This window comes from Rhea americana, unplaced genomic scaffold (genome assembly GCF_003343005.1).
Source record: "Rhea americana isolate MKP2758 unplaced genomic scaffold, rheAme1 scaffold_42, whole genome shotgun sequence".
In the NCBI taxonomy this organism is placed as follows: Eukaryota; Metazoa; Chordata; class Aves; order Rheiformes; family Rheidae; genus Rhea; species Rhea americana.
Genome location: NW_028186557.1, coordinates 1,423,337 through 1,449,092, shown reverse-complemented (window position 1 = coordinate 1,449,092; position 25,756 = coordinate 1,423,337). Strand labels below are relative to the sequence as shown.

General features: G+C 42.1%; 1 protein-coding gene across 1 annotated transcript in view; it reads left to right on the top strand.

The window, feature by feature from the left end:
- SYNE2 (spectrin repeat containing nuclear envelope protein 2) overlaps positions 1 to 25,756 on the top strand; it is a 173,736-nt gene that overhangs the window by 103,454 nt on the left and 44,526 nt on the right. Inside the window, exons 70-91 of the mRNA XM_085315029.1 lie at positions 604 to 771; positions 1,851 to 1,970; positions 2,834 to 2,946; positions 3,879 to 4,020; positions 4,976 to 5,107; positions 5,681 to 5,833; positions 6,081 to 6,290; positions 7,460 to 7,561; positions 8,670 to 8,789; positions 8,954 to 9,154; positions 10,940 to 11,113; positions 11,258 to 11,389; positions 13,318 to 13,514; positions 14,589 to 14,721; positions 15,642 to 15,824; positions 16,271 to 16,417; positions 17,085 to 17,261; positions 18,780 to 18,935; positions 20,311 to 20,460; positions 22,783 to 22,953; positions 24,639 to 24,772; positions 25,091 to 25,295. Coding sequence (XP_085171155.1) covers positions 604 to 771; positions 1,851 to 1,970; positions 2,834 to 2,946; positions 3,879 to 4,020; positions 4,976 to 5,107; positions 5,681 to 5,833; positions 6,081 to 6,290; positions 7,460 to 7,561; positions 8,670 to 8,789; positions 8,954 to 9,154; positions 10,940 to 11,113; positions 11,258 to 11,389; positions 13,318 to 13,514; positions 14,589 to 14,721; positions 15,642 to 15,824; positions 16,271 to 16,417; positions 17,085 to 17,261; positions 18,780 to 18,935; positions 20,311 to 20,460; positions 22,783 to 22,953; positions 24,639 to 24,772; positions 25,091 to 25,295 — 3,420 coding nt within the window. The remainder of the gene's footprint in view (positions 1 to 603; positions 772 to 1,850; positions 1,971 to 2,833; positions 2,947 to 3,878; positions 4,021 to 4,975; positions 5,108 to 5,680; positions 5,834 to 6,080; positions 6,291 to 7,459; positions 7,562 to 8,669; positions 8,790 to 8,953; positions 9,155 to 10,939; positions 11,114 to 11,257; positions 11,390 to 13,317; positions 13,515 to 14,588; positions 14,722 to 15,641; positions 15,825 to 16,270; positions 16,418 to 17,084; positions 17,262 to 18,779; positions 18,936 to 20,310; positions 20,461 to 22,782; positions 22,954 to 24,638; positions 24,773 to 25,090; positions 25,296 to 25,756) is intronic.

Here is a 25,756-nt window from a genome sequence, read left to right as displayed (position 1 = left end):
AAAAAAAAAAAAAAAAAAAAAAATCTACTCTTTCATATCCTGCCACGCTTCTGGCTGAAAGCCATGATGTGATTAGAAGACAGACAGACAGGTCCCACTCTGAATGATAGCTCAAGGATTTCTCTCTCACTTACCGGTCCACACGTGGCCGTAGCCATATTAGTGCTGCAGCCCCACAATGAGGTCTATTTATCTCTTAATGCYGCCCAACTTTGACCCTCTCAGGTGGGGATGGGATCAGTCATGGGCACACTCTCCTCCTCTCCCATYGGGGTGCATTAACTTCTTGGACATATTCCAAGTCTATGATTTCTGTTCTCCTTTTTTATTACTCTGTGTCTGAGTTAACATAACTTCCTACCAAGACTGTTGTTTGAAGTATCTTTGTCTTTAAGAGTAACCCTGCATACAATTTATTTAATTATTCATAAGAAGAAGAGAATAAATCAGACAAGAATCCATGGGGGCTGCAGCTACTTCTGGTTTTGCCCATACAATTCTATTCATTTCAGACCGGGGAAGTGTAAGTGCTGACTTCAGGCTGTTATCAGGGAAGGAGTGTTGTACTTCTAAGGGTGAATAATTGGCTGCTGTCCTTCCTAGGTGATGTTATCAGAGATTGAACAAAAGGTCCTTTCTCTACTGGAAGATTGTGGAGATAGCACAGGCCACCAGCAAGAGACAGAAGCTCTTTCCTTGAAGCTGAAGGAAGTAAAATGCAATTTGGAAAAAGTCCAGACGATGCTTCAGGACAAATACAATGAAGAGCAGGTAAAGTATATGAATGATATGCAGAGTGAGAGCATCACAGTGCTTTTACGTGCTCTAGTTGCAGAAGAACAGTTAGAGCTCACCACGTGAAGCAGGGAAGGGAGGACAGTCAGTGAGAAATGTCAGACTTGCTGTTATTACAGTTTACAGTGCYGTATAATTATTTGTCGTTTGCAACAAGAGATGGGGTTTTTAATGAGTCTCTGAGAGACGTCTTTTCTGCTTTAAGTGCTCAGTGACAGAGGTCAAGATTTTGTGAGGAATACAGGAGAAGAATAAAGAGTTTTTTATTTTTTTTTTTAACAAAAAAAACAACTCTGAAATGCCACGATGTTTGTCTATGACTGTATGGTAGCAGACAGGCCTTTAAGCAGTAACTCTCTCTTGGAAGAACATGTGTGTTAAGGGCAGTGACACTGCGAGCTTTCCTGTGCCACGTTCCCTCACTTGGCTCTGGAAGGGATTCCTGCAGCAGGGGGCAAAATAAGTTTTTCTGTGAACCCTTTCTGCACTGAGCCTCTTTGCTGAGTTTCCCACCACGGGAGATGCTATCTCCTCCCTTCAGGACTAATTCCCACTCTGCTCTGCGAAGGTCCAGAGAAGCCCATTTGSGGTGTTCATAACAGTACGGGCAGCTGCGGTCTCCAGTGCCAGAGCAGCACAGTCTGAAAGGGGGCTGACGTAGCCGTGCAGGGGGTTAGTGCTGCACATTAGGTGTGGTACCAGGAAGACATGAGCAAATTTATGAGCATAAATTAACTATCCAGGTAAACTGGCCAAGCATTAAGAATGGAAAGTTATTATCAATAACAGGAAAAACGAAACAAGCCTTCTTGTAACTCTCAACGCACTGGTAGGGAGGGAAATGCGAGGGTTTTGGCAGCAGGTAGGAACAGGTCMCACTTCCAACAGCTGGAACGGCACAGAAATCAGGGCGAGAGCAGCGTGTGTTGTGCGCGGYGGATTCAGTGTGTGCGTGGCCAGAGCCAGCGCTGCTCCTGCCGTTTCCCGCGCTGCGCCTGGGGCTCTGCCCCTTTTCCATCCCGGGGACCTTCCCATGACAGGGTCTYGCTTTGCAGATTCAAAACCAGCAGCAGGTCGACTCGAAGGGCCTCACGCTTGTGCACCCCGACAACGCCAGTGTCGTTCCTGGCACGGAGCCACCCATGCAGCACAACGGTGCCCACCAGCACCCGCAGGTAATCCTCCTGCCCCTCCGTGAAGCAGGCTGCTCCACGTCCCCCATGGCTCTTGTTACCTGCTGCAGTTTTTACTGTGGGAGGATGAGGGTGGAGAGAGTTTTGGGTCCAGAGATATTTGTTAATATTGTGAAGCTGGATGGTACCCTAACACCTGCCTTGTGTCATATTGATGCAGATGCTATCACCCATTGCTCCTATCTCCTGTCTTTGAAGCCCTAAYGTGTTTCAGAGTCTGAATCTATACACTGATGCTGCTTTACAAGATGAGATTCGAAGCTGAAGCTTCGCAAACGTTTTCCCACAGGCTTACTCCTACTGACTTTAACGGCRTTATTAACACAAAAATATCCCAAGATGTTCTGTGCCTTGTGATCTACCTTCTGTTTTGCTAACTGGAAATTAGCTTTTGCACTTCTGATGCTCTTAGAAGACTGCTGGAATAAATGATCCAGTCTGAACTGCTGAAAACTGCTCTGTTTTCACTGAATGCTGTCTTTAATTAATTCAACTCAACCTCGTTTTCTAGCAAACACCCCATTTTCGCTTGCCCTTTCCTTTGCATAAGGATGGCGATCTATGGCCCTTACCTTTCTATATGTGCTTAGTTTGACTATGAGTGAGGGTTTCTGCTTTTAAAACTTTAGCTCGGGCTGACATATTCTGTATTTTTTTTTTTCCAGAAAATCTCTTAGTTTAGTAAACTCTTCTTTACACATAATCAACTTTTTATTCTGATAGATCTATTTTTATTTTCTTTGCTAAATGAGTTAATGTAAAATATGATTGGAAAAGCAAGATCGTCATTTGAGACGAATGCGGTACACACCGATTTTACTGTTCACACTGTTCTCTGTTCACAGGATTTGAAAGTAAAACMAGCTGAGCAAAAAAGCCTCATAGACTTCATTGAGTCCTGTGTGGAAAAAATGCAGCCACAGCTTGATGAGAGTGTGACTAAGAACTTAGAACCAAGGTACRAAATAACAAGGCTATTAAGTGCTCACGTTCAGTAGCATAAATCTGCCCAAGCCCACTGAGATTTTGCCATGGCACCACAGGTTCTGTGGAGGGATACGTGTCTTTAGAAGAAAAATTGCAGAAGCTGGGAGATTTCTGCTATCTCTAGGTTAGAGAAATTCAGTCTCGTTTGTGCTACAACTTCCTTGATACTGGGGTTGCCTCTGGTGTTTAGAGTCAGTCCTGATATGGCAGGACTGACTCCTGCTATAAACTAAAGCAGGCCCAGCAGGAGGCAGGTTGGATATCTCTGTTCACCCTGTGCAAATACGAGATCCCCCAGGCATCTTTAAGACTGTTGCRTTGGGATCATTCACCTTCAGGGACAGAACTGAGACTGTTTGAGGGACTCTGCTCCCTATAACGTCGTTTCAGAGATGGAGGCTGCTGGCTTTGAATCTCATATTGCCCGAGCTGTTGTCCTTGCTATACAAGCAAGTCTCCAGGCAGGTTCATAGYTCAGGAGCTGATGGGAAGTTTTACATTGTGCCTCTGGGCTACGAGCTGTGGTGGCTGAGGGCAGAGACCTGCTGTTGTGCTTTATTCATGCAGGCGGACAAGGGCTCTGCCCCCTAGGTGTGGATATTTCAARGTCCCTCTTGTGCAAAGTATATCTTTAGCTTAAGAGGTGGACAGCAACCTTGGAGAAGGCACTGGATTGATTGCCCACATGTTGGAGACCAGCAGGCCTTCTGGGTGCATCCAGGCAAGGGAAATGCTGGAAGAAATGTAACAAAGCTTTGAAATTAAAGGCCAGCCATGCACTTGGCTTCACTCTGTTTTGGAGGCAGGAGCAATAGAAACTAATCATATACAAGGAGTCCTTCAAATCCACTGTGGTTTATTTTGCTTCAGTATTTGCTGTTCTAACAACATTTTCTCATACAGCAATGGAGAATCTGATCCAAGGAGCAAGCTGGCTGATTCCACTTCAGCTCCAAAAGACCAAAAGGGTAATAAATGGCAGTATTTACAACAAGAGCTGTCGTCAAAGATGAAGTCTCCTCTCTGCCAGCTTGTGGAACCTCAGGTCTGTTTAAGTTCAGAAAAATACTCTTCCTGCAGGCTCTTCGTTATAATGAAGACAGCAATAGTGCATCATCCTGCACCGTTGCATTGTCTCTTCTTCATTAGATAACCGAAAGCTGTGCAAGAGCTCTCCAGATGAAATTATTAGTGCATACCATTTTCATGATTCTCTCTTAACTTTACCTTGAGATAGATGACCATGGAGTAGTGACTATTAGGTGTAGCATGGGAGAACATAAGTCTTGCAGTTAACATTCAGACTAGATGTTATCTATTTAATTTTTTTCAAGTGGCCTTTAGAGAGCAAGGCAGCTAGCTCCCAGCTGAATTGTGTGGATGTAGATTAAATCCCAGTTTCTGCAAGTGAGAGCACTTTAGTCAGTACGAATCTCTGGTTTAAATCTTGTTCTGCTGTTTACCGCAGTGTTCTTGCCTCCTCTCTGATATATCAAAAACAGAGTTAGTGCTGCAGCCAGCAAGAGAGCACTATGTGTTTATTCAGATCCAGCTGCGGAATTTTACTGCTTAGGCAAAAGGAAAATTTCTATTGTTGACATTTTTGTTCATGTTCATTTAGAATGACTAGATTCCCTGTTCTCTGAAATCATTGCATTACGTGGGAGAATATCAGTCACGTAAAAGGACAAATATGAGCTCTTATTCAGGCAAGGCTTACGGTGGGCAGCAGGGTTGCCTTATTGAAAACTGCAACCGATAGCAATTAAAGTTGGGAGTTGAAGGCTCCTCATTCAGCTAGACTCSCAACAGGGCATAACCTATCCAAATGGTAGAAGAGCAACTTACTTTTCCTAGGAAAAAGGGAACCCTTCTATCCAAGTGCTTTATATTAATGCCTTGAAACCTTTATATTAGTGCCTTGAGAGGAGTATTATGTAGCTGTACGGCCCGATTTTCAATTGAGTTGTTAACTGCAGTGTTCTTTTTCCAAATCTTAGATTACAACAAAGATGAACATGCTGCCCCGGGGCACGTTCACTAGTGCAGGGACCCCAACGGTGGAAGAACTGAAAACTTACACTGTCCAGCTGGGAGACATAAGTCAAGAAGCAAATGTGGTGCACGCGCAGGTACAAATGGCATGGCATGTTCTAGCATTGCAAAAAGTATTAGGGACTGTAGACACAAGACACCATTTGAGCACTGATAAATATAGCTAATAATCGTATTATTGCAGATGGGGTTTGTTGTAGTATAACTTTTGCATCAGATATGAAGTATGCTGAATAATCAAGTCTGGATTTTGGGAAGAGACATTTCAGCTATAATATTTCTGCTACTGAATATGCAGACCAGCCAGTGTGGGTAATGATGGTTACTCCTCAAATTATATTAAGTAAGGAACCTGTAAATGATTTCAGTGACTCTGCAGTACTGGAATTGACAAGGCAAAATGTGCTGGGCTCGCTCCTGAAAGATTAGAGACCTGTAACACCACAACCCTCTTCATACACAAGGGATCATAGTCCCAACTTTGGCCTTGGGAGCTCTCAGGGTTGAATGCATACAACTGGCTCATCCAAACTTCATTAATTCCCTTTTATTATTATTAGCTGACTGAAGCTCTAACTCTGTGCAAGTGAACATGTTTTAGCTGTGTCTTGGGAGAAAGCGTTGAAAACTTCTGATTTGCCTTAACCCAGGAAAATGTGGCAGGGGAAGTCTCTTCCAATTTGGACAGAAAACTGTTTGAGCTGCTTCTGGCAATCAGCCGGTGTTTGAATAACATGGAGGAGATGCTGAACACCTCAGTCCTCTCCACCGAAGAGGCAGCCGTGCAGCAGGCTCTTTACGAGGTAACTGTCCTAAAGCGCCCAGGAAAGGAGAAGCCCCAGCAGATTATTGTTACGACAAAGTGTACAGGGCCTGACATCTCTCTCRTTTCACTGGTATAATTTAGGATTAACACCACCGCGCCATTTGGTGGTGCACAGAATTGGGTCTTTGAGTAACATTTAACAACTTGAGTCCTGCCGCCTTTTAATGGCAAGAGTCCTTGGAGAGACCATTTTCACTCACGTTATCTTTCTTTCAACCCTTTAGACTCTCTCTATTGAGCTGCAAAAACTTCACGCTGATCTGAGTGATAAAAAGGATGATCTCTTAAAGTCTATTACCTGCGCTGGTGGGAGCACAGATGTGTTCTGCGAGTGCTTTAACAACTTGCAGGCACGGCTGGAACGAACTCAAGCTGCCACTGCTTCAAGGAGCAATTCAATGAAAGCTGGGCTGGATCATAATAGCAATTATCAGGTACTCCACTGCCGAATGCACGTCTTGTTTCACAGCATCTTTTAGACTTGTCACTGCTAATGCATTTGGGTTACAAATGAGCAATCTATAATGTATTCCCTCCTCCCTCCCCAAAAAATAAACTTGTCTTGGCCTCTCAAAAAACAAATTAATCTTGCTGTTTACAGCACTGTTTACAGGACTGACTGCCTTAGAGGCCTTGATCACAGTAGAAAATTTACGTGAAGAAAAGATGGAAGTAGTCTGGGATCCCAGGCATGCTTGTGTACAGGCCAAAGCACTTGCACTCTGTGGAGGCCAGTGTTTTCTTCCTGCTACCCTGTGATTCAGGAGCAGTAGGAGTAGTGCAGTGCTATGGGCTCTGTTGTTCACATAGTATTTGTTGTGAGGGGCAGGCTTTTTCCTCCTTTGTGCCCCATCTGGCACTGGGCTACTTCTAGTTGTGCTTTGGAGATCGATCTGATCCTTGATATTTCCTTTTACTGTTCACTGAAATTTTGTGCCATAGTATTGGAAGCCAGTGTAAAATTGCATTTTTTTTGTTGTTATTCTTTGAAAAAGCAAATGGAAATAGTGAGAAACTTTTCTGTACGTTCTTATGAGGGGCTAAATCTACTGGCTATTGTTGAAAAATACTCAGATCAAGTATTTGGGCTGAAGTAAGGAAAGAAAAGTCTGGTCCTTGAACTATGTTTCCAATGTCCAGCCAAACTCCTTAGCATCAGGATGTAGTCAGTGACGACAGTGTAGTTCTTCGCTGCTGAATAWCAGTTTCTGTGAGGAGCACAGGGTGTTGTCTCCAAAGAGTGGCAGGACTGGTCTTGCAATGCCTGCTTACGCAGACTCCATTGAGCTCCATCCGTTGCCATTAATGGGCTCATTTTCTCCTTTCAGAGGAGAAGAATTTGTATCTCTATATGTTTCACAGACTTTTACAGTTGTAGAGGATCATCGTGACAAAATAGTCTGCTTTCTTACACTGCACAGGCCAGTGAATTTCCCTTTCTGAATTATTGCTTTGAGCCCATAATATATAGGCTTTSTTTTGTTTTGAAAAGAAAAATATGCTTTTGCCATAAGACTTCACCATTTTATTTGCAGTGTAATTTTATCTGAATATTACTATATTCCTGATATGCGATACATTTCTGATACTTTTTCTTTTCCAGAATGAAACCAGGCTGCTCTATGATCAATTAACTGAGAAAAAAGCTACTTTGCAACAATACTTGAATGTAATATGTGGACATAATGTTTCTGAGCAGCTACAGGTAATTTGATTCAAAGAAAAAAATCTCTCAGAGCTAGCTGGTATTTCTTGTTTCTATAATTTGTTGAAGTTTCATATATTCTAAAGTTTGAGTCTCAAATAGATTTTCAAATATTAGGGGAAGGAGAGAGTCTAATATCCTCCCCACTTTTTTTTTTCCTTCTATTTTTTCCTACTACAGCCCCAATCCATGGTTGAGCCTAATTCCAGTCCTCATAGTAGCTGGAGTGGAGGAACCAGTTCCTCTACTACCTCCTAGATTAAAGATACTCACTATCATAGCAAGGACCAAAAAAGGCCCCCTATAGTTCAGTGAAGTAAAAATCACATTATGCCTTTCTATATGCAAAGCTTTAGCTTTTCTCGGTGGGAATAGGGCTGCCATATTTATATCTACTCATTCAGCAGTCATGAGCACTTTGTTGTAATATGGGACTCGACCCAGTTAAACTATTTTCTTCTGCTGTTTTAGGGATTAGTGGAGAATTAAAAATGAGCAGATTGTACTTCTCCAGGATAAACATCAGCCAACAAACTGTTGTTGATAGAACAAAGAGAGATTCCCCCAATTTTTTTTATTATTATAGTCTACAATTTGTTAGACTCATTACCTCATCTACAGGCATAACCTTCTGCAAGGCTGAAAGCTACATTTGTAAATGCTGAAGCTCCAAGTAGGACTGCTGCCTTAGATATATTCTGTCAAGTAACCACTCTTGGGAAACAAAGGCCAGAATTCCTTATCTTCCCTTCCTTCAGGGAGAGCCTGTATCAATCCAGCCCTGACTGAATCTTCCCAGTTCACGACAAAAATGGTATTTTATGAGGCCATGATTCCTTTTAAATGAATGCTCTTGAGTTAGCAAACAGAAATGCACATTGGACATTGCATGAGACTCCAGACTGAACTCCCATCCTGGCTGTGCCTGTGTGAGCCCAATAAGCTGTATCATGAACAGTCTTTTCTCTAGACCAGGAAGTCTTACTGTGAATTTATGAATTGGTAGCACAGTGGAAATCCAGACCCTGGAGCTGCTGTGCTACCAATGATAATGTAAAGTCTGATGGAACAGCGCTCCTCTTAATAGTTTATTTTGTCTTTAATTCAGAAAATTGATGCCTGTGCTTTGGAGCTGCAAAACCTTGAAACCCAAGTAGCAAAACTGAGAGGTTATGGGGAAAGATTTCAGTTACCTGTCACCTTAATCCAGGAAGTTTACAAGTTAGAGGTAAGAGCACGCTGCAGTTACCTTTATTCAGCAAGATTTCTTCTAAGTAAGGTATTTTAAGCATCAAAAGGCTGATGGTTATTTTGCATTCTGGGCACATGTGCTCAGGTTTGTAGGATTTATTTCTGTCTTTAATGGATCACTGAATCCTCTTCTTATTCTAGGATGTTTTGGATGACATGTGGGGGATTCTGAGAATGAAGTACATGGAGCTGAACTCTCCTTCCATCAGTGAGAACCAGTATGAGAACTTACTTCGCGGGTTTGCAGAGCTAGTTGCTATTGGASAAGAGAAGATTGCACAAGATCCGAAGCAGCTAACAAAAAGCAGAGCAGCTTTACAGTCTCACCTGGAAAATCACAAGGTATAGCATGCTCATCACAGCATGGCTCAAATCAGCAGAGCTGAAGCATTATTTTCTCTGACTGTTTTCTCTCCAGTGTCATGCATAAGAATAACTCTTTCTCATGTCATAGGGGAGGGACTGTAATACTTGGTGGTCAGTTTAGATCTCAGTTTTGCCAGTCCATTTAACATTACTTTGATTTACCTCAGAACATACCAATGTGTCAGGAAAACGCATTTCCTTGTAATTTTTGGTGAAAAATCAGCAGAGAGGTTCCCAAAGATGCTGTCTAGGAATTGGGAGCTGAGGCTCCTGCTCCTTTGTGCCTACACAATCTGATGGAGGGATCTTACCTGTAACAGCTCTTTGCTGGATGGAGGGTGTTTTGGGTTCCTCCCCTTGGCAACCCTTGCTGTTACATCCTTGATGGAAGATGCTGARAAGCCACCTGCATCCTCACTATGCTGTGGCTAGACAAGAAGCCCTGACCAGTACTAGTCACTGGAGAATGCCTCTGTCATGTGAAGACCTTGATTTAACTCTCCATGGAGCTCAAGCTCCCTTAAGAATTGTTTCAAGATGCCAGATGCTTTAAACCACTACTCTAGAGTCGCTGGAAGGGTATTTGTTACTTACGCTCAGATTGCTCTCCGTAAGGTAAATTGTTAGGAGTTTATTTACAAAGGAGAACAAATACAGAAGGCATTTGCRATCCATATATTAACGCATTGATTTGGCTTTGAGGTGGATATACAGAAGTAAAAGGAAATTGTAAGAGGTTCTCTCTGTGCTCTGACTATCCAGCCCTCTCTGGATGCTCACACAGCCCATGACAGGGGTATGGTCCTTAGGTGTGCTAGGCATTAGTTCTGAGTGAAGAAGATCTTTCAACTAGGAGTGTGATCTTGTATTCTCTGCCTTTTTTTTTTTTTTTTTTTTGGGAAAATGTTGTGTTCAAATTCAGCCTTTTCTCAAAGGCTCAGCTGAGCCATGACTAAATTAAATTGTAACCTTATAGTTATCCAAAAGGATTATTGTGCCCTACAACTTAGCTCTTAGAACTGCTAATACCCTTAGTTATGGCTCAGAGCCACCTCCCATTCAGGTAAACCAAACTGGATAATGGCTGTCTGGTGATATCTATAAATAGACAGTTTAGTRTGAGCTAGTTAAACTCCTCCTTCCATCTGACCTGCAGCATCCTTGCATTTCATTTGAATGCAAGCTATAAATGTAGATCATTTTCCTCATAAATGTATGGATAAAAAAGTGCACCCAGCTCATCACKTGTTCTTGACTGAAAGTAAAAGCATCAGTAATGGACCATCTAGGGGTGATGCAGAGTTTGGGGTAGAAGGTTCCTGCCTCCAGCTTTGYGAGACCCTGAAACTGGCCACACTTCTTCTGTATTCTCCATACTCCTGTTCTGGGTGTGTGATCTCTCAAGAAGAATCTCCAAGTGTCTTTTACTTGACACAGGTACTGCAAATGCAGTAGAGTGACTGAGACCTACCAGCCCTGCACCCTCAAGTAAGGATCCATTGTACTCAGATCATCTATACTATAATTTAGTTTACCCTTACTTAGAGTATAGAATATTGTATAGATAAATCAGAAGGACTTTTGATAATGCTGGGATAAACTAGTATGTAGTAAACTGAAAGCATTGTGATTCTTATTAAAATCACAAGCCAGGTTTTTATGTTAGAAGCACTTGGATTTGATGAATCCAATAACATGGCAATAACAAAAAGTAGGCTTTATTGTGATGCACTAAAATTAAGCTTTGACTTGTGTTTTCAGGGCTTTTTCCACAAGCTCATGACCCACATGGCTTTTATGCAAGTGTTTTCCAAAAAAGTGGCTCCCTCCATCCTGCAGAAAAGAGAGAAATTCTGGAGAGAGCTGGTGAATGAAGTCAGATTGCTGGAGCAGAAGGCCTGCCAGTATGGTATACACTTAGAGAGCTTGTTGGAGGTAATGAATCAAAAGAAACCCAGTGTAAAATTTTGAGGGAAGAAGGGAAGAGTTGCGTATAAGAGAACCCTTTCTATACTAGTTATGTAGCAAAAATGCAGAGATGGATATGTGTTATGTTAATAACACAATGTATTTTTTTAGGAATGGACAGGATTTGATGATGAATGCATAGCTTTCAATAAAGAGTTAGAGGCACTTGCCTCTACATTGCCTTCTGTGAATTTGGTTGAAGAAACRGAAGAAAGATTGATGGAAAGGATTGCACTTCTCCAGGTATTTTTGTGCTTGTGTCTCTTCTACTGATTTTATCTGTTTTTTTGTGTAGATTGGTAGAGCTGGCAAAAAGATTAGCTAGAATATGAGGAGATGATGTTTTGCAGGGCGATATTTCCTCTGTGTCTTCTGTGTGTGGATACATACTGAAAACTTCCACATTATTTTAAAAGTAGCAGGGCATCAGGCTGCTAATTTTGGCCGGTGGCTACAAGTTCACCTAGGTGGAACAAATAACTTTAGCTGCTTTAGAACTTGATCCCCAGATATAAAACTTTGGGAATGATCTCAAAAGCAGAGCAGTCAAAGAAGATTTTGTGCAGGTTATGTGAATCCCAAGGACAGCAGGGAGACTAGAGGTGAGCACTTCTGTGTAGATCAGGAATGGTTTTTATGCCATGAAGTAAAACCTGTAGAATAGGAGAGCCAAGCCAGTGTCTCCAAATATCTGACCCCCTGGTTATAGAAGAAGGCCTACTGGTTTTAGCAGTTTCTTCTAAAATCTTGAGACTTCAAAATGAATTGTCCTGATTTCTCTTTGAACAAAGAGAATAAAATTCCTTTTCTACAGAACGGCAGATAGGATCCTGATCTGTTTCCARCTGCAAAGATGTTGCACATCTGATGGCAGAACTGTGCCTTTATTTAGAACATCATCAAGTTTATGATGACATATGATGAATGTCTCCTTTATGGTTGTTTTATGAAATTAAGAAGAAGTAGTGTTCAATAAACTTCATGTTATATCCTCAAAGAGTGATCTGCGCTCCTCACAGAGAAAAGAATTTGACCTTTCTCTGTCTTTGGAGGACCCACTCTATTAGAAATGTTGGAATTAATCAGTCTTTAGGTTTATATTGAGTTCAGTTTGATATTTAGATTCAYAGACTGTAACAACAGAAAGAATTCCTGTGATCCTCTGAGGTAGCTAATTACATAAAAGAGAGTATAGGATATTCCCCCAAAATTGAGTCTGGACTACAGTGCATCTTTTGAAATAACTCAACAGTAGATATTTACAATCATAGCAGCTCTCTAATGCTTTTGATGCCTGTCACAGTGAGACAGGACATATGCAATGTTTGCATATTTATTCATTGTGCAGGTATCAGGTTTTCTTTGTCTTTGTCTTTTTTTTTAAAGTTCTTAACTAGCTCTTCACTCTTAGTCTTTATTTTTCCATAAAGCTATCAGAAACAAAGTAGTAAGGCTTTAGAAGAAGTTAAGATGAGTCTCAGCACTGGAGCTTCACAGTTTCAAGGACAGAATTGAATAAAATTCTCTGAGGCTTAAGACATACAATTTCTGTGAGACAGATATCCCTATTAATGATAAATACTGTACAAGCCCCTTCTGCCTGGAGAGAGGTGAGAAGCTTGCATATCACACAATTGCTCCTTTCTGTTTTCTCCCCAGAACTGATCTAATTCCTGGAGRTTTTTCTTCTTTCCCTTTTCTCTTTTTGACCTTCCGATGAAGAGTAGTAACAGCGAAATGTTGCTTTGTTTGTTACACTGATTATAATTTTTAAATAGGGTTGAGCCATAGGCTCTACTAAGAACAGAAGGGCTATAACTTTTGCCTGGGGACAGTCATGTGTCAACACACTGCAGCTACATCTGATAGATAGTGTCTGTCCATAGGGTGAGGTTTGCAAGCATTGAAAGAGCTATCARAACACAACAGTCATTCTGACTAATACATGAAAGGATGTCCAGAGCTGTCTTGATCTATCCAGAGGAAATTGAGAAAAATAATCCATGTCCCTTTTGCATGGAATGAAGTACAGATTCATTCAGTTTGGAAAATAAAATATGTGAAATAAAAGATGTGAGATTAAAATGTTAGAACAAATTATRTGTGTTTTGTTAGCCATGTTTTTGATTTTTAAAATATTATTGTTATGTAAACTTTCCATATTCTGATAGCAAATCAAAAGCAATGTTGATGAAAAGCATGCCAGGCTGTACCAGATGGTGAAAGAAGGGAAGAAATTGCTGACTGCTGTGAGCTGTCCAGAAATAACAAACCAGATTGGGAAGCTGGAAGAACAGTGGTTGTCCTTAACCAAAAAAGTTGGCCATGAACTACACAGACTTCAAACGTTACTCAAACTCTTGGTGAGGTGGGTTATACCTCAAAAAACAATCAGAAATAACAGCTAGAAATTAGTTTCTGACCTTCTATAGATGTGTATTTTTTTGAAATATGATAACAAAATAATAAACTTGATTGCTCCTTTTGCTTAAGAATGAAAAAAAGCAGTGGTGGGTAGAAAAGTGGTACATTATGACTCAGCTGATCTTCTCCCTTTATGTAACAGGCCTTTTTCCTGCTTATTTTTGCAGGAACAGTATTTATTGATTGCTGCTATTGCCAGGTCAGTACATCTAGCTGAGAGTCAGCTGGATTGAGCTGCAGTTCGTACGCTRGAGCTGATTACAGACGGGCTGCTCATGCTGCCCTAAGCATTTTGGCCTGCCATAAATGCAATCTAGCCTTGATTCCCCTGCAAAGGCAGAAGGTGCATCTGTGCACATACATACTGTCCACCTTACAAGCATTCAAGATATGGCTGAAATGCTGCCTCAAGCTACATTTTGAAGCTCTCCAGAGGGGCAAAACCCAAACAGACTCAGTGCCATTCTCATGGCCCGACCCAGCCGTCAGTGCAGTCATAGCTGTTCAGGCAGAGGCAGGATGGCAGCCCAACAGCCCAGGTCACCAGCCCATGTACCAAACTTGGCTCTCCCTGCACCCGTTCTGTGCAGTCTGAGACCAAGTCTGGCCAGACCAGCAGTGGGGACAGGGCATGCCTGTCATGCCATTTATTGATATTTATTCTGCTTCTGTAGTCTGCACCTTATTCTCCCATGTACACCATCTCCTCTGATGGTTTTGTCCTCTAGCAAAGCTCTTTTCACTGCTCAGCGAATATAGAAAGGGGATGTTTTCAGAGAAAGCAGGCCAGCTGAACAGAGCTGCTAGAACAGTCTTGTGCGAACCTCTAGCAGAACTTCTGTGTTGTGTATCAGTTCAGGCTGTGGCAGTGTTTCTGCAAGAGTTGAGTAGCAGTATAGGTACTTGAATAGCATGGCTCCTGATGAAGGGCAACTCAGAGGATGAGAAATGTATCCTAGAGTCAGTTAGGAGATGTCACCACTCTAAGGCTGTTTGTATACTTGTTTCCTCCCTGCAGCTACAACAGAGACTCGGAGGAATTAATGAAATGGCTGGATTCTGCTCAGCAGAGAATGAATTTTTGGAAGGAGCAGTCTCTCAATGTGTCACAAGATCTTCCCACTGTCAGGGATAACATCAACAACTTGTTTGTAAGTCAGTTCTGCTGCCAGATTTAGGTGATACATCATGACTTCGAGTAAAAATGAGCCTTGTGAGGGGTTTTTATACTCACCGTGTCCTGGAAGCTGCCCACAGAACGTAGCACTGACCGGCAAAGTGCTGCATGCCCCAAAGCCACTGCATTACCTGAGTGGGGAATTGTGAGGATGGGAAGCCAGCGCAGAGCTGTTCTTCAGACTGCTAGGCCGGTCAGGTTGCCTAAGTCAGAACATGACCTTCTTGTGGCGAGCTCCCAAGTGCAATGTATTACTGCCCGGCCAGGATCTCTTAAGCATGTACAGCATGATAACGCAGCTCCTCTTTTGCTCCTGATGCCAAACACCAGCTGCAGCTAATCAGCCCAGTTTATGGCCCACTCACCAAGCGAGTCTGGAGCATGTAGCCGAGGAGCGGCAGAGAAGCTGCAGAGCCATGGGGGTAGTCGACCCGCTAGGAAAGCACATGCTGGCTTACAGCCTGTGTCTCTGCCTGCCCCCACTGCTGTGCTTCCTTGTACAACCTGTTCAGCCCCAGTGGTGTGAGATCTGGCAAAGGGAGTCTGGCTCAATGGGAGAGCAAAGCATCGCAAAAGGTTGGGCTCATAGGGCTAGCCAGAGACGCAAGGACCGGGTAACTCCTTGGACCACTGTGTGAAGAGGAGATGYCTGTTCCCGGTCCTTGCAGAGTAAGAGATGATATTTGGTGTTGTATCAAGATGAAGGGGCAGGAGAAAGCTTTATCTGTTGCCAGAACATGTTAAGTTGTCTCTGAAGTTTTCTGAACTTTACAAACCTACTAAAATCAGTTTGCTCAGCCGGTTCATCCTGTGATTGAAAACAGGATTGTGTTCTTTATTTAAATAGATATATAAATATTTACCCTCTGTTTAAATTTTTCCTGTGCACCTCAGGTATTCTCTAAGGAAGTTGATGAAAAGTCTTCCCTGAAGTCATCTGTGGTAAGCACTGCCAACCAGTTGTTTCATGTGAAGCAAGCTGATACTGCAGCACTTAGGTCATCACTGGCAAAGTTTGAGCAAAAATGGGGAGAACTGATAACACAGCTTCCAGCCATCCAAGAAAAGCTTCACCAGGTGAGGAACAGCTCTGTGACCATCTCTCAGTTCAAGCTAAATAATTGCTTTCAAAAGTTGCTGCTGGCTWTCAGCTGGCTGCTATGTAGGGCCCACAAAGCACCTCTTAATTAGCTGTCTGTCTTTCAGAATATCCCCAATATTGTAGTGTGGTTTAATTATTATGGTGTTCTTTCTGTGCAATTTTGCATGTGTCCATCACCTATACAGTTTTATATGAAAGTCCGTTACAGTTAGAAATAATAATTTTATTTCAAACTGGAGAGTTCTCTATTTTTTTTTTTAATTTAAATCATATCGCACTCTGGAGCACGGAGTTCATTTTCAAGTTCATACCAGATAATTGCAATTATAGTATTGGAGCCCTTCTAAAAATAAAGATGTCATCTTCCTTGATATTTCTAATAGGTGAAATATAGAGGATTCATTATATGCTTTACCCCCAGCTTCAGATGGAAAAACTGTCATCACGGGAAGCCATTGGTGAACTAATGACCTGGCTGGACCTTGTGGAACAACAACAGGGACATGAAGACCCTATAAATACCCAAAGCAGCGCTGCTCAAGTCAGGAACCTCCTTCAGAAGTACAAGGTAAATAAGAAGTTTTAAGTCCTTCTGCCAGGTGTTTAGTTGTCACAAGGATGGACACAAACTACCATCACAGTCGCATCTTTCCCTTGATACTTATGAGAGTTCCCAAAATAGCCCCAAAGGTGCATTAACATCTTTTATAAAAACTCACTTTGTTTCCAAGATGACACAAAACACTGCCTGCGGTACAACGCAGGCAGTACTGTCTGCTGTGCTGAACTTTCTTTTTCCTCATGYTCTCCCGTCTGTCTCACCTGTTCTCTCTCTCTCTCTTAAATTTAGATGATAGGACGTGTTAAGTAGGAAATGCGCTGTTAGGCTTTGCTTTCTTAGGAAGCCAGACTGTGCTGTGTTTCTGTCTGCCTTTTCAACAAGGAATACCTTGTAATTTTGAAATTCAATAGTCAGGATCCAATTACCTAGAGARCAGGGATATAGGATATTATATTTCATCAAATGAGATAATATACTAGGAAAGAGGGACAAGATTAATGCAGAGAGGGTGGCTGCAGAAGATATTTGTCTCTGCTTAGACACAGAAACGCCAAGCATGGAGACTGATTGCCCCAAGGATTCAGGCCATACTTGGCACCTTCATAGATGCTAGGGAGATTAAAATTACTAAACTAATTGGTTTTTGTTTATTTTGTTTATTTTTTTCTTCCAGGAATACATGATGGAAATGAACTTTAAACAGTGGATGGTTGATTTTGTTAACCAGTCACTCTTGCAGATGAGCACTTGCGATGTGGAAAGCAAGCGGTAYGAAAGGACAGAATTTGCCGAGTGCCTTGGGGAGATGAACCTGCAGTGGCACAGGCTGCAGGCGTCCCTGAACAGAAAGGTTTGATCATATTTCATTGCTTTCTGTCTCACAATTTTGATGCTGTCTATGCTAGTGCCCTGTACGTTGCAAGTGGCATCTAAGTCCTAGCAAGGTCTGAGAGGGTAAACTCTCCTGTAACTCTCAGGAGATAAAATAGACAAAATCTGGTCTTCAGGAGAACCTGCAAGTCACTCACTGTATTATGTGGAAACAATAAGATTCCTCACATGAAGAAAATATGGTTGGTGCAGTGTCAGCAAAGACAACCTATACTGAGATAATTATAAGAAAGGAAGAATTTGAGGTCATGTCTGTAGAAGAACCTGTTAGTGAAATCTGCTGAATGAAATGGAAGCTGGAGGGGTTCTGTGAAACCGGGTACATCTAAAACTTAAAAGGTAAAAACGCTGGCTGGTTTATGGAAGGGAGAGGTGCTACGCCAGTTGGTACAAGCAGCCAGGCCCTACTTGGCAAACACAGCACCAAGAAAGCAAACAACTCCTCTGCATGACATAAGATAGGAGTGAGAAGCAGAGATATATTAAGCTGCCACACATTTCTAGTCATAGATATTGGATTTGCCAGAAAGTAGTTAGTGTTGACAGCCACGTTTTGATGGAGTGTATGGCCTGCTGTAAATGCACAGCCAGGGTCTGTTCCCTGCTGCTAGTCGCATGGGTTGCTGGAAATGGATTGCTCTGTTTCTGCACGCTTCTTCTGAGTGATAAAATGTGCTTTCTGTTCTGGAGCAATGTTAAGATCAGCAGCTGAAAGGGGAACTCTAGGTGCGTAGTGTAACATGGGCGTCATCAGGTGTCTGTGCAGAGCACAAGCGTGTGTGCTCCAGTGCACGGAAAAGCTGATGGGACTCCTGAGATATGTGGAAGATTAGGAGAAGATCAGCATCCCAAAATGTAACCATGAGGCTGCTGAAATAGATCCCTCTACTAGCATGTCTGTCTTTCATGTCTGTACCTCTCCTGAGCTTATGGGACATTGAGAGAAGCCTCCCTCTATTTTTTCTGGATGAGAAAGTCTTTCAGAAGCATTTTAAAGTAGAAAATTCAGCTTCTGCACAGTTGAAATTTTCCACAATGAATGCTGAAGTTATTTCTTCTTCTCTGACCTTTATCAATAAGCTGTTTTGTAGGATTTAAGAGATGCCCAAAACTGAAGACAGGAGACATAAGCTCCCTTGATTCTCAGTATCTTTATTGGTGGAGTTTGGGGAGAATGAGGTTTTCCARCTCCCTACAAATTTCCCCGGGTAGCCCAGGATTCCCAAGCTTGTCAGGTCCACAGGCTGCCAGCTCCAGCTCCCACACTGCCTTGCTTCCTGCCCAAGGAAGTGGTCAGGTACTAAAGAGCCAGAGAATCTCTTTAGCTTTTCCTTTCAAAATAGTTGCATTCAAAGATTTTTTTGGCTTGTCCTTGGTTAGAGAAAACACTGTAATCTTAAAATCTGTCATGAAATGGAGAACCATGTTTCTGCCCACCTCAAAGGTTTAACTGACCTAAGAGTTCTGCAACTTTCAGATACAAGATCTGGAACACATTTTGGAAGATATTACTGAAAATGAGAACAAAGCACAGACTCTAGGCAAGTGGCTGGAAGCACAGAGTGATCGACTGAGATCTTTACAAACCCCAGCAAGTCTGATCTCTGCGCAAAACACGCTGGACGATTGCAAGGTAAAGCATTATATATGTGTGATATTGTTGCACAGAGTATGTTTAGCACTTTGTTGAATCCAGACTAATGAACTGCACAGGTTTTTGCAAGAAATATAAAGGAAATTGCCATTTCCTAGAAGAATACTACAGTGTCATTTTAATTAAGGCAAGGTAAGTTCAGTTGGTAAAGAGCCAGATCCTTCATCAGTGTGAACTGCTGTTTTATGTTTCCCCCTCTCCCYCTCCAGCTGAAAGTACATCTCCTGTTGGTCTGTGAATTTTGGAGTGTTTTGCAGAAATAATATTCTGAAATTCCTCCAACAGAGATAGTTCTCTCGGTTCAGCACAGCTGTGGCAAGAGCTATCGATTCCATTAGTTTGAAGAGCTCTTTGGTGATAGTGGTCACAGAAGCTACACAGGCCCATTTGGAAGAATAGTAACTCTCTATAATCCTGCCCTAGAATGTATTCCCTCTGCACCAGTCTCAAGAATCTGGGTATACTTTAGTTTTGTTGTGTTTTTTAAGGCATCAGCTCCATCAAAATTAGGACAGGGGCAGTCAGGCAATAACCAGTGCCCATTACTCTGATAATCTGCTGTTTTCATTCAGTACAGTGATCCCTCTCTATTTTTTTATGTGGAATATTTGTTCTTTTATTGCCATGGTTACGTGTGTCTCTCCCATCGTAGCCTGCTGTTGTTCCCTAGAGTGCTCTGTTATTTCTCGAGTTACTCGTCTGTCTGAAACTCTGAAACCTATTGAGGGGCCTGGATGGAAGAAAAACACTAGCTGTCTTTGCCTAAAATATTAATTTGATCCCACCAAGATCCAGTTCTAAGAATCAGGTGGCTGAAATGTTTCATAAAAATTAATTTGCCTCTTAAAATTGAGGTCAAAATTTGAAAATTTTAGGGGACAGTTAAGTTAGGTTAAAAAAGGTCATGTGAGGAAGTGTAGTGTTATAGGGAAAACTTGTTGTCCGTCATGTGCATGAACATTTACACACATGCAAAAGCGTGTTCAGCTTTYGCCAGCATGTCGAGACTAAGTTATAACCTTGCTGACTGTGTTGTGGAAGTTACTCTCCCAAGAGGCCCTGCTGATTTCAGTGGGATTTCTCCCATAGGTGGAAATAGCCTCTGGCTAAGTAGAGGAGCTGAAAATAACTCTTGAKAGGTTGGTAGGATGTCAGAGACCCTCATACTGAGAAGTCTATTCCCACGTTACCTTAGCTTGCTAGAGCTGGCGTTCTGCATCAGAGCCAAAATGGTGGTATTTTTGCATGGCTGAAGAACTACTCAGGGTTGGTTTTGAAGCTGCTCATATGGGAGAATTTTTATATGGTCTCATAATTTTTTTTTCTAATCTTCCCCCTTTTCCCCCTACTTTAGGAGCTGGAAAATCAACTTGCAGCTAAATCCAAAACTCTTGATGAGCTCAAACAAAATGCGRCTTTGAAGGACAGTCCAGAACAAACCCCGGGAGCTGCATCGCTCAGGACAGCTGAGCTGTGTGAAATGAGGGATCGTGCTGTCAGCCAGGTATAGACTTTGCTTATGTTAAGATGCCCCTCCAGTATATATCCTTACCACCGATGTTACTCATTTTCTTCAAGGAACGGCCTTAGCTACTGCAAARAAGATGGAAAATAGGTGTTACATCTAATCTTAATCTTCCTAAGAACTTCCTTTTAATTCTGTACCATGCCAACCATTAATCCATTTCCAAATTTAAGAAAGAAAAAGAAAAAAGACTCAAAGCATCTTGATTACAGGGGGAGGAGGGACAAACCCTCATTTGCAATTTAAGAAAACAAAGAAATAGTAATGTTTTTTTTTTTTTTGTCAACTGAAAAAGGAAGCCTTTCTGACTGGGTTCAATTCTCCTTCATACTTGGGCCCTCCTCCCCTGTAATATGCTGTTGGAAGCTGCCTGCTCCTGCTCCTCTCTCAGTGGAGCTTTTCCATCTCCCTCCTACTCTTTCTTTCCCACACCCAGACTGCTTTTGCTGTATTCAAATCCCTAGGTATTTTCCAGTTGCTTCATGGATAGCCYGTCAAGTTCCCCAGTCCATGCAAACTGACTCACCAGCAGTTTGCATGTATAGTTGTATTTACTTTATACTTGCAACTGATCTTTTTTATCTAGATGCAATAACATGTAATAATGAGTACATTTATAGATTTAAATTTGTGATAATAAATAGCTATGTCCTGTAGAGGATTATATGTGATACAGTGATTGCATTTGTAGTTAAAATTGCCTAACGTTTCCCTTTTAAGCTACTTTTGTTCCTCAAAACTTCATCAGATTGGACYCCTTTTGCTTGAACTCTTCCACATCGCTGTTTGTCCAGGTTGGGGCTGCTGCTTTTTATTTCAAGTTGCAACAAGAATGATGTGGCTGTTAGCAAGAGAGCAGGGGCATTTTTTTGTGTGTACATGATGAAAGTTTTTGCTTTTGGTGTGGAGCTCAGGATTGAAATTGGCAGGTTTARGAGTGTAGTTCTTTTTTCTTCTTACAGCTGCTGTGAGTCATGTTAATTTTAGTATTTTTATGACTTAAGTGTTGAACTTAGAAACTGCAGAATATTCTTATAATTTAACAGCGTGTGTGTGTGCAATGAAAGTRTGAGTGCAGGTTTATTCTCATAGACAACTGGCCTCAGCGGGAGCCTGGCTATGACTTTGGATACAGGTTTAAGCAAGGTGGGATACCATGACGTTACTGTCCGAAAGGTGATCTCAGGGCTATGACTCTGGCTCAGAGAGATTTCACGAGTTCAGCATCTTTCCATCTTGCGTGGGCAGTAATTAGCTTCAGGCTACTGACAGAATTAAAGATTCACCCCACCTACACCAGGATTCAAATGAGACTAGAGATCATTAATCCGTCTACTCCTGCCTGGCTCGAATGAGGATACGTGCAGGCTGTCCTGCATGCGCCGTGGCAGAGAAGTGTCGTCATCTCCTGTTGGGTGGAGGCACAGTCAGAATTGAAACCTGGCATCTGGCTTTGCTGGATGTTTGTTTGCCTGGTTTTCATGCTCTTCTCAAAGCATCTGGTGTTGGCATCACTAGAAGCAGATTTTGAACTGGGTGAATGTTTTGTCTAGCCCAGTACATGCCTCGTGTGGTTACCTGATATGGAAAGGCAAAAATGACAAATTGCACTGAAGTAGGTCTGCCGTTTTGCTTTTGTAATGTCCARGAGAACGTGGCAAGTGGAAACCTTGCCTGTGCCAGTATAGTTTAAATGGCTGTAGTAATGAAAGAGGCAAAGAGAAAACAGTAAGGAAATCCATCCTGCYGTTGCCTATGAGAATCCTGAAATTCCTGGATTATATTTCTGGCTAGTCTGCATTGCTACAGCACAACGACATAAAGGGCATGATGGCTCTTGAGAGTATTGTAGCAGCGTCTTCCATACAAAACACTTTCTGTTGAAATTCTGACTAAAATAAAACTTGATTGAGYTATCAGTTTCCTAACAAGACTAAAGTTCTCTGCTTTGTCCTTCTTCAGATTGATTTTGGCAGCAAGGAATAAGCAGTTCTTCATTTCAGTACATTTTACTTTCTTGGGGCTTCTGTCATTCTGCTGAAAGAAACGAGCTACCTTGAACTCGGGTTTAAAATTTTATTTACAGCAAATTCTTTTAGTGCACTCTAATACCCAGAATACTGCTTACTGCTTGCTTTGAAGCCTACGTGATTACTTACAAAGTAGGAAAATATTCAAACTTGTGAAATTTTTGTGGATTGTCATGAAGTGAGCATTGAACTGAGATTTTGGAGTCAACTTAAAAGTGATTTATATTCCAGCATTGTCCAGGAAACAATAACAAAAGTGATCTGTTTGCAGGTTGCACAGTTAAGGACCTCCATGCAGGCAATACTGGAGCAGTGGAGACTGTATGATGAAGCTTATGGAGAAGTCAGTCTGATGATGACAAGATAYTCGTACTGCATAGACCAGTGCAAACCTTCTGTGCTGTCATTAGAAGCTTTGAAAAAACAGGTCAAAACTCTCCAGGTAAATCTACTGAGGTTAAAAGCTGTTGTCTTAATCTCATGCTTCCCTCTGTGCCTTTAAACAAACAAAACCCACTTAAAAAAACAGAATTTTTTCTCTCAAGCAACCTTTTGTTTATTGTGTGCCAATGAAGTCAGGTGTATTTTCTTTTTCACCACCAGAGGACTGTTTTTTGACTTTGCACTTTATTTGGCTTGTAAGTTCAACTTGGGTGTAATTTAGGTAGCAGAGTTCAAGAGAGAAATCTAGCAGTGCCTCTGTTTTGGACTGCAAAAGTCCTTGATGTTTTATTCAGCCTGCTGCATGTGCCTGGAGGCCTCTGCCTGTGAAGTACCAGCTCCTCATGCTCCACTGCAATGCCGAGTCCAGGTGGACATGTGCACTCCACCATCAGGCCTTGTCCACTAGGTCTGCTCTGTCCATGTCTAATCTACATGGATAGCAGTTTAGCTGAAAATCAAAGGAAAAGGTAATGCTGTTGTCGTATAGGCTTGCCTAGAGGTTATCACTGTTCACCAAGGAGGTGAAAGATGTTGGTTCTCAGCTCATTGGCCAAGGAGAGTATATGTCCCATCACTCGTGCTTCCCAGGCGAATGCCCTGCCGCAAGGCTGCAGCGTAGCCTGGAAGGAGGCCCCCACCCACCGATGCTGGGCCACCGTGCAGAAATGAATGAGGGCTTGTGACACCAGGAAGAAAAACAGCAAACGGGCCCACAGCAGTCCTGCCTTGAGTGGGGGCAAGGGAGGATCCCTGTGCCCGGTGTTTCCTGTTGCTCCAGCGCAGAGTTGGCCGTTCAGTCGCSCTTCAGAAAGGAGGATTTTCCCACGTGGGCTCTGAACGGCTCTTCAGAGGCACCTGTGTGCCTGTGCAGGCAGTACAGGGAGCACAGGTGCCTGGCATAAATGCTCTGGATCATCCTGCCGCTCTATGTAGCGGTTGCCAAGTCCAAGTGGGGCAGTCAGGCTGGCCCTGGGTTGGAGTGCTCTGCAGATTCAGCTAAAATCCGCTTACCTGGCTTTAAACTAGCGTTGAAAGGCTCTGTGGGCACTTCTTGTTTCAGTTTAAATGAAGCCTATTTTGGCACATTTTAAAGTCATGTCGGAACCAGAGCAAAGCAAACTGAGGTTATGAACCCCAAGTATGCTTCTCCACAGTGAAGTCTGTGCAAACACTTTCCACCGCGACCTGGGGACATGTAGTCTATTGGAGACTTTTTGCAGTCAATTGGCACCTTTCTCCTCCTTTTCTTCCAGCAACCTCTTTATTTTTAATCTGAATTGGTTCCCAGATATGGCCCTTGGTGAGGTCCTACAATCACCTGTATAARGAGCTGTAAAGCCAGCTTTGCCACCAATAGAAATGTCCCTGAAACCATGGCTTAAAATAAGACATTTTTGGTTTCTAGTAGATTAGGTTAATCAGTTCAAGGTTGCGGGTTTGTAAAATGAACTTTTCCTCRAAGAACAAAAAAATAGCCCACCTAAACAATTTTTTAACCTGGATCATTTTACCTCAGTTGTACTTTTGAAATTTTTAAGATCAGATGTTATGCCTTTCACAAACATTTTATTCTGCACTGCAAATATGGGTGGCATTATTGCTACTGTATTCCTATTAATCTAKAGGAGAGGCTATGCTTAGGTCATTCATCTCCACAACTAATTTCAGTAATGCGTTTTGCAGTCTCTTCAAGATGAATCAGAGAACAGTGAAGAAAGTTGGGCCAAGCTCCAGGCTGCTGCCAGTGGTCTGAAGAAGAACTGCTCCCCCTCCTTTGCAGAGATTATCCAACAGAAGTGCAACAAGGCACACACCAGGTAAGCTTGCAAAGGGGACTCTGCATTATTAATATTAAAAAAAAAAAAAAAAAAAGTTGATGAGACAGGACTTGGACTTCTGTCAGACTTTTAAATCTATATTGGGACTATTCAGCTGTCTGAAGGTTCAGAATAGTAGCTGATGCTGTGTTTTTGTGATGGATCACAGAACACAAAATGGTGTTATGTCAGCAGCTTTCCGTAACATGGGCACGAATGCAAGGAGAYTCCTCTGGGAATCTTGCATCAAATCATATTCTGATCCAAGAGGAGAATCTCCAAGGAAAATGCTCTTATCGTCATCTGATGTGTTGKCAGGTGGAGCTCAGTAAATGAAGACATCACCGATCAGCTGCGGACGGCRCAAGCTGTCCTGCAGCTCTGGGAGCCCTATGACACTTTATGCACTGAGGCAGCAGCCAAGTTAGAACAACACGAGGAGCAGTGCACGCAGCTCTTGGATGCTCAAATGCCTGAGGATAACATGATAGAAACCCTGAAGCAGAGGATTCAAGATGTAAAGGTAYACGAACATGTTTTTGCTGCCTTGTACAAATCTATATTTATTTTAAAAAAATCCGAAGAACACCTTTCCTTTTCCCTAGAAGAATCCAATCAGTGGAAAACAGCCTTGCTTTTCCATTAACAAACACCTTTGTATTTCCTTTTAAATACTTTGGCCATATGCTGAGACAAAACCAAGCTGCAGTTAGCATAAGATGGGAAGAGAGGGGAGCAATAATCTCTACCTCTCTCTTGCCTACACAAAGAATTAGGGCTATATGAGAATCATTAAACCAAATGATTTATTTTATGGGGCAGTATATGRAAGAGAGGTAGTCTCTATTAGAACAATAGCAGGAAAAAAAGACCATTTTTCCAGAACACTGGACCATCTTGAAGTCTTCTGCAGTTTTTTCTTTAGATGGGTTTTACTTGATTTTGATGGGTGTGTTTTTTTTTTTTTTTTTTTTTTTTTTTTTG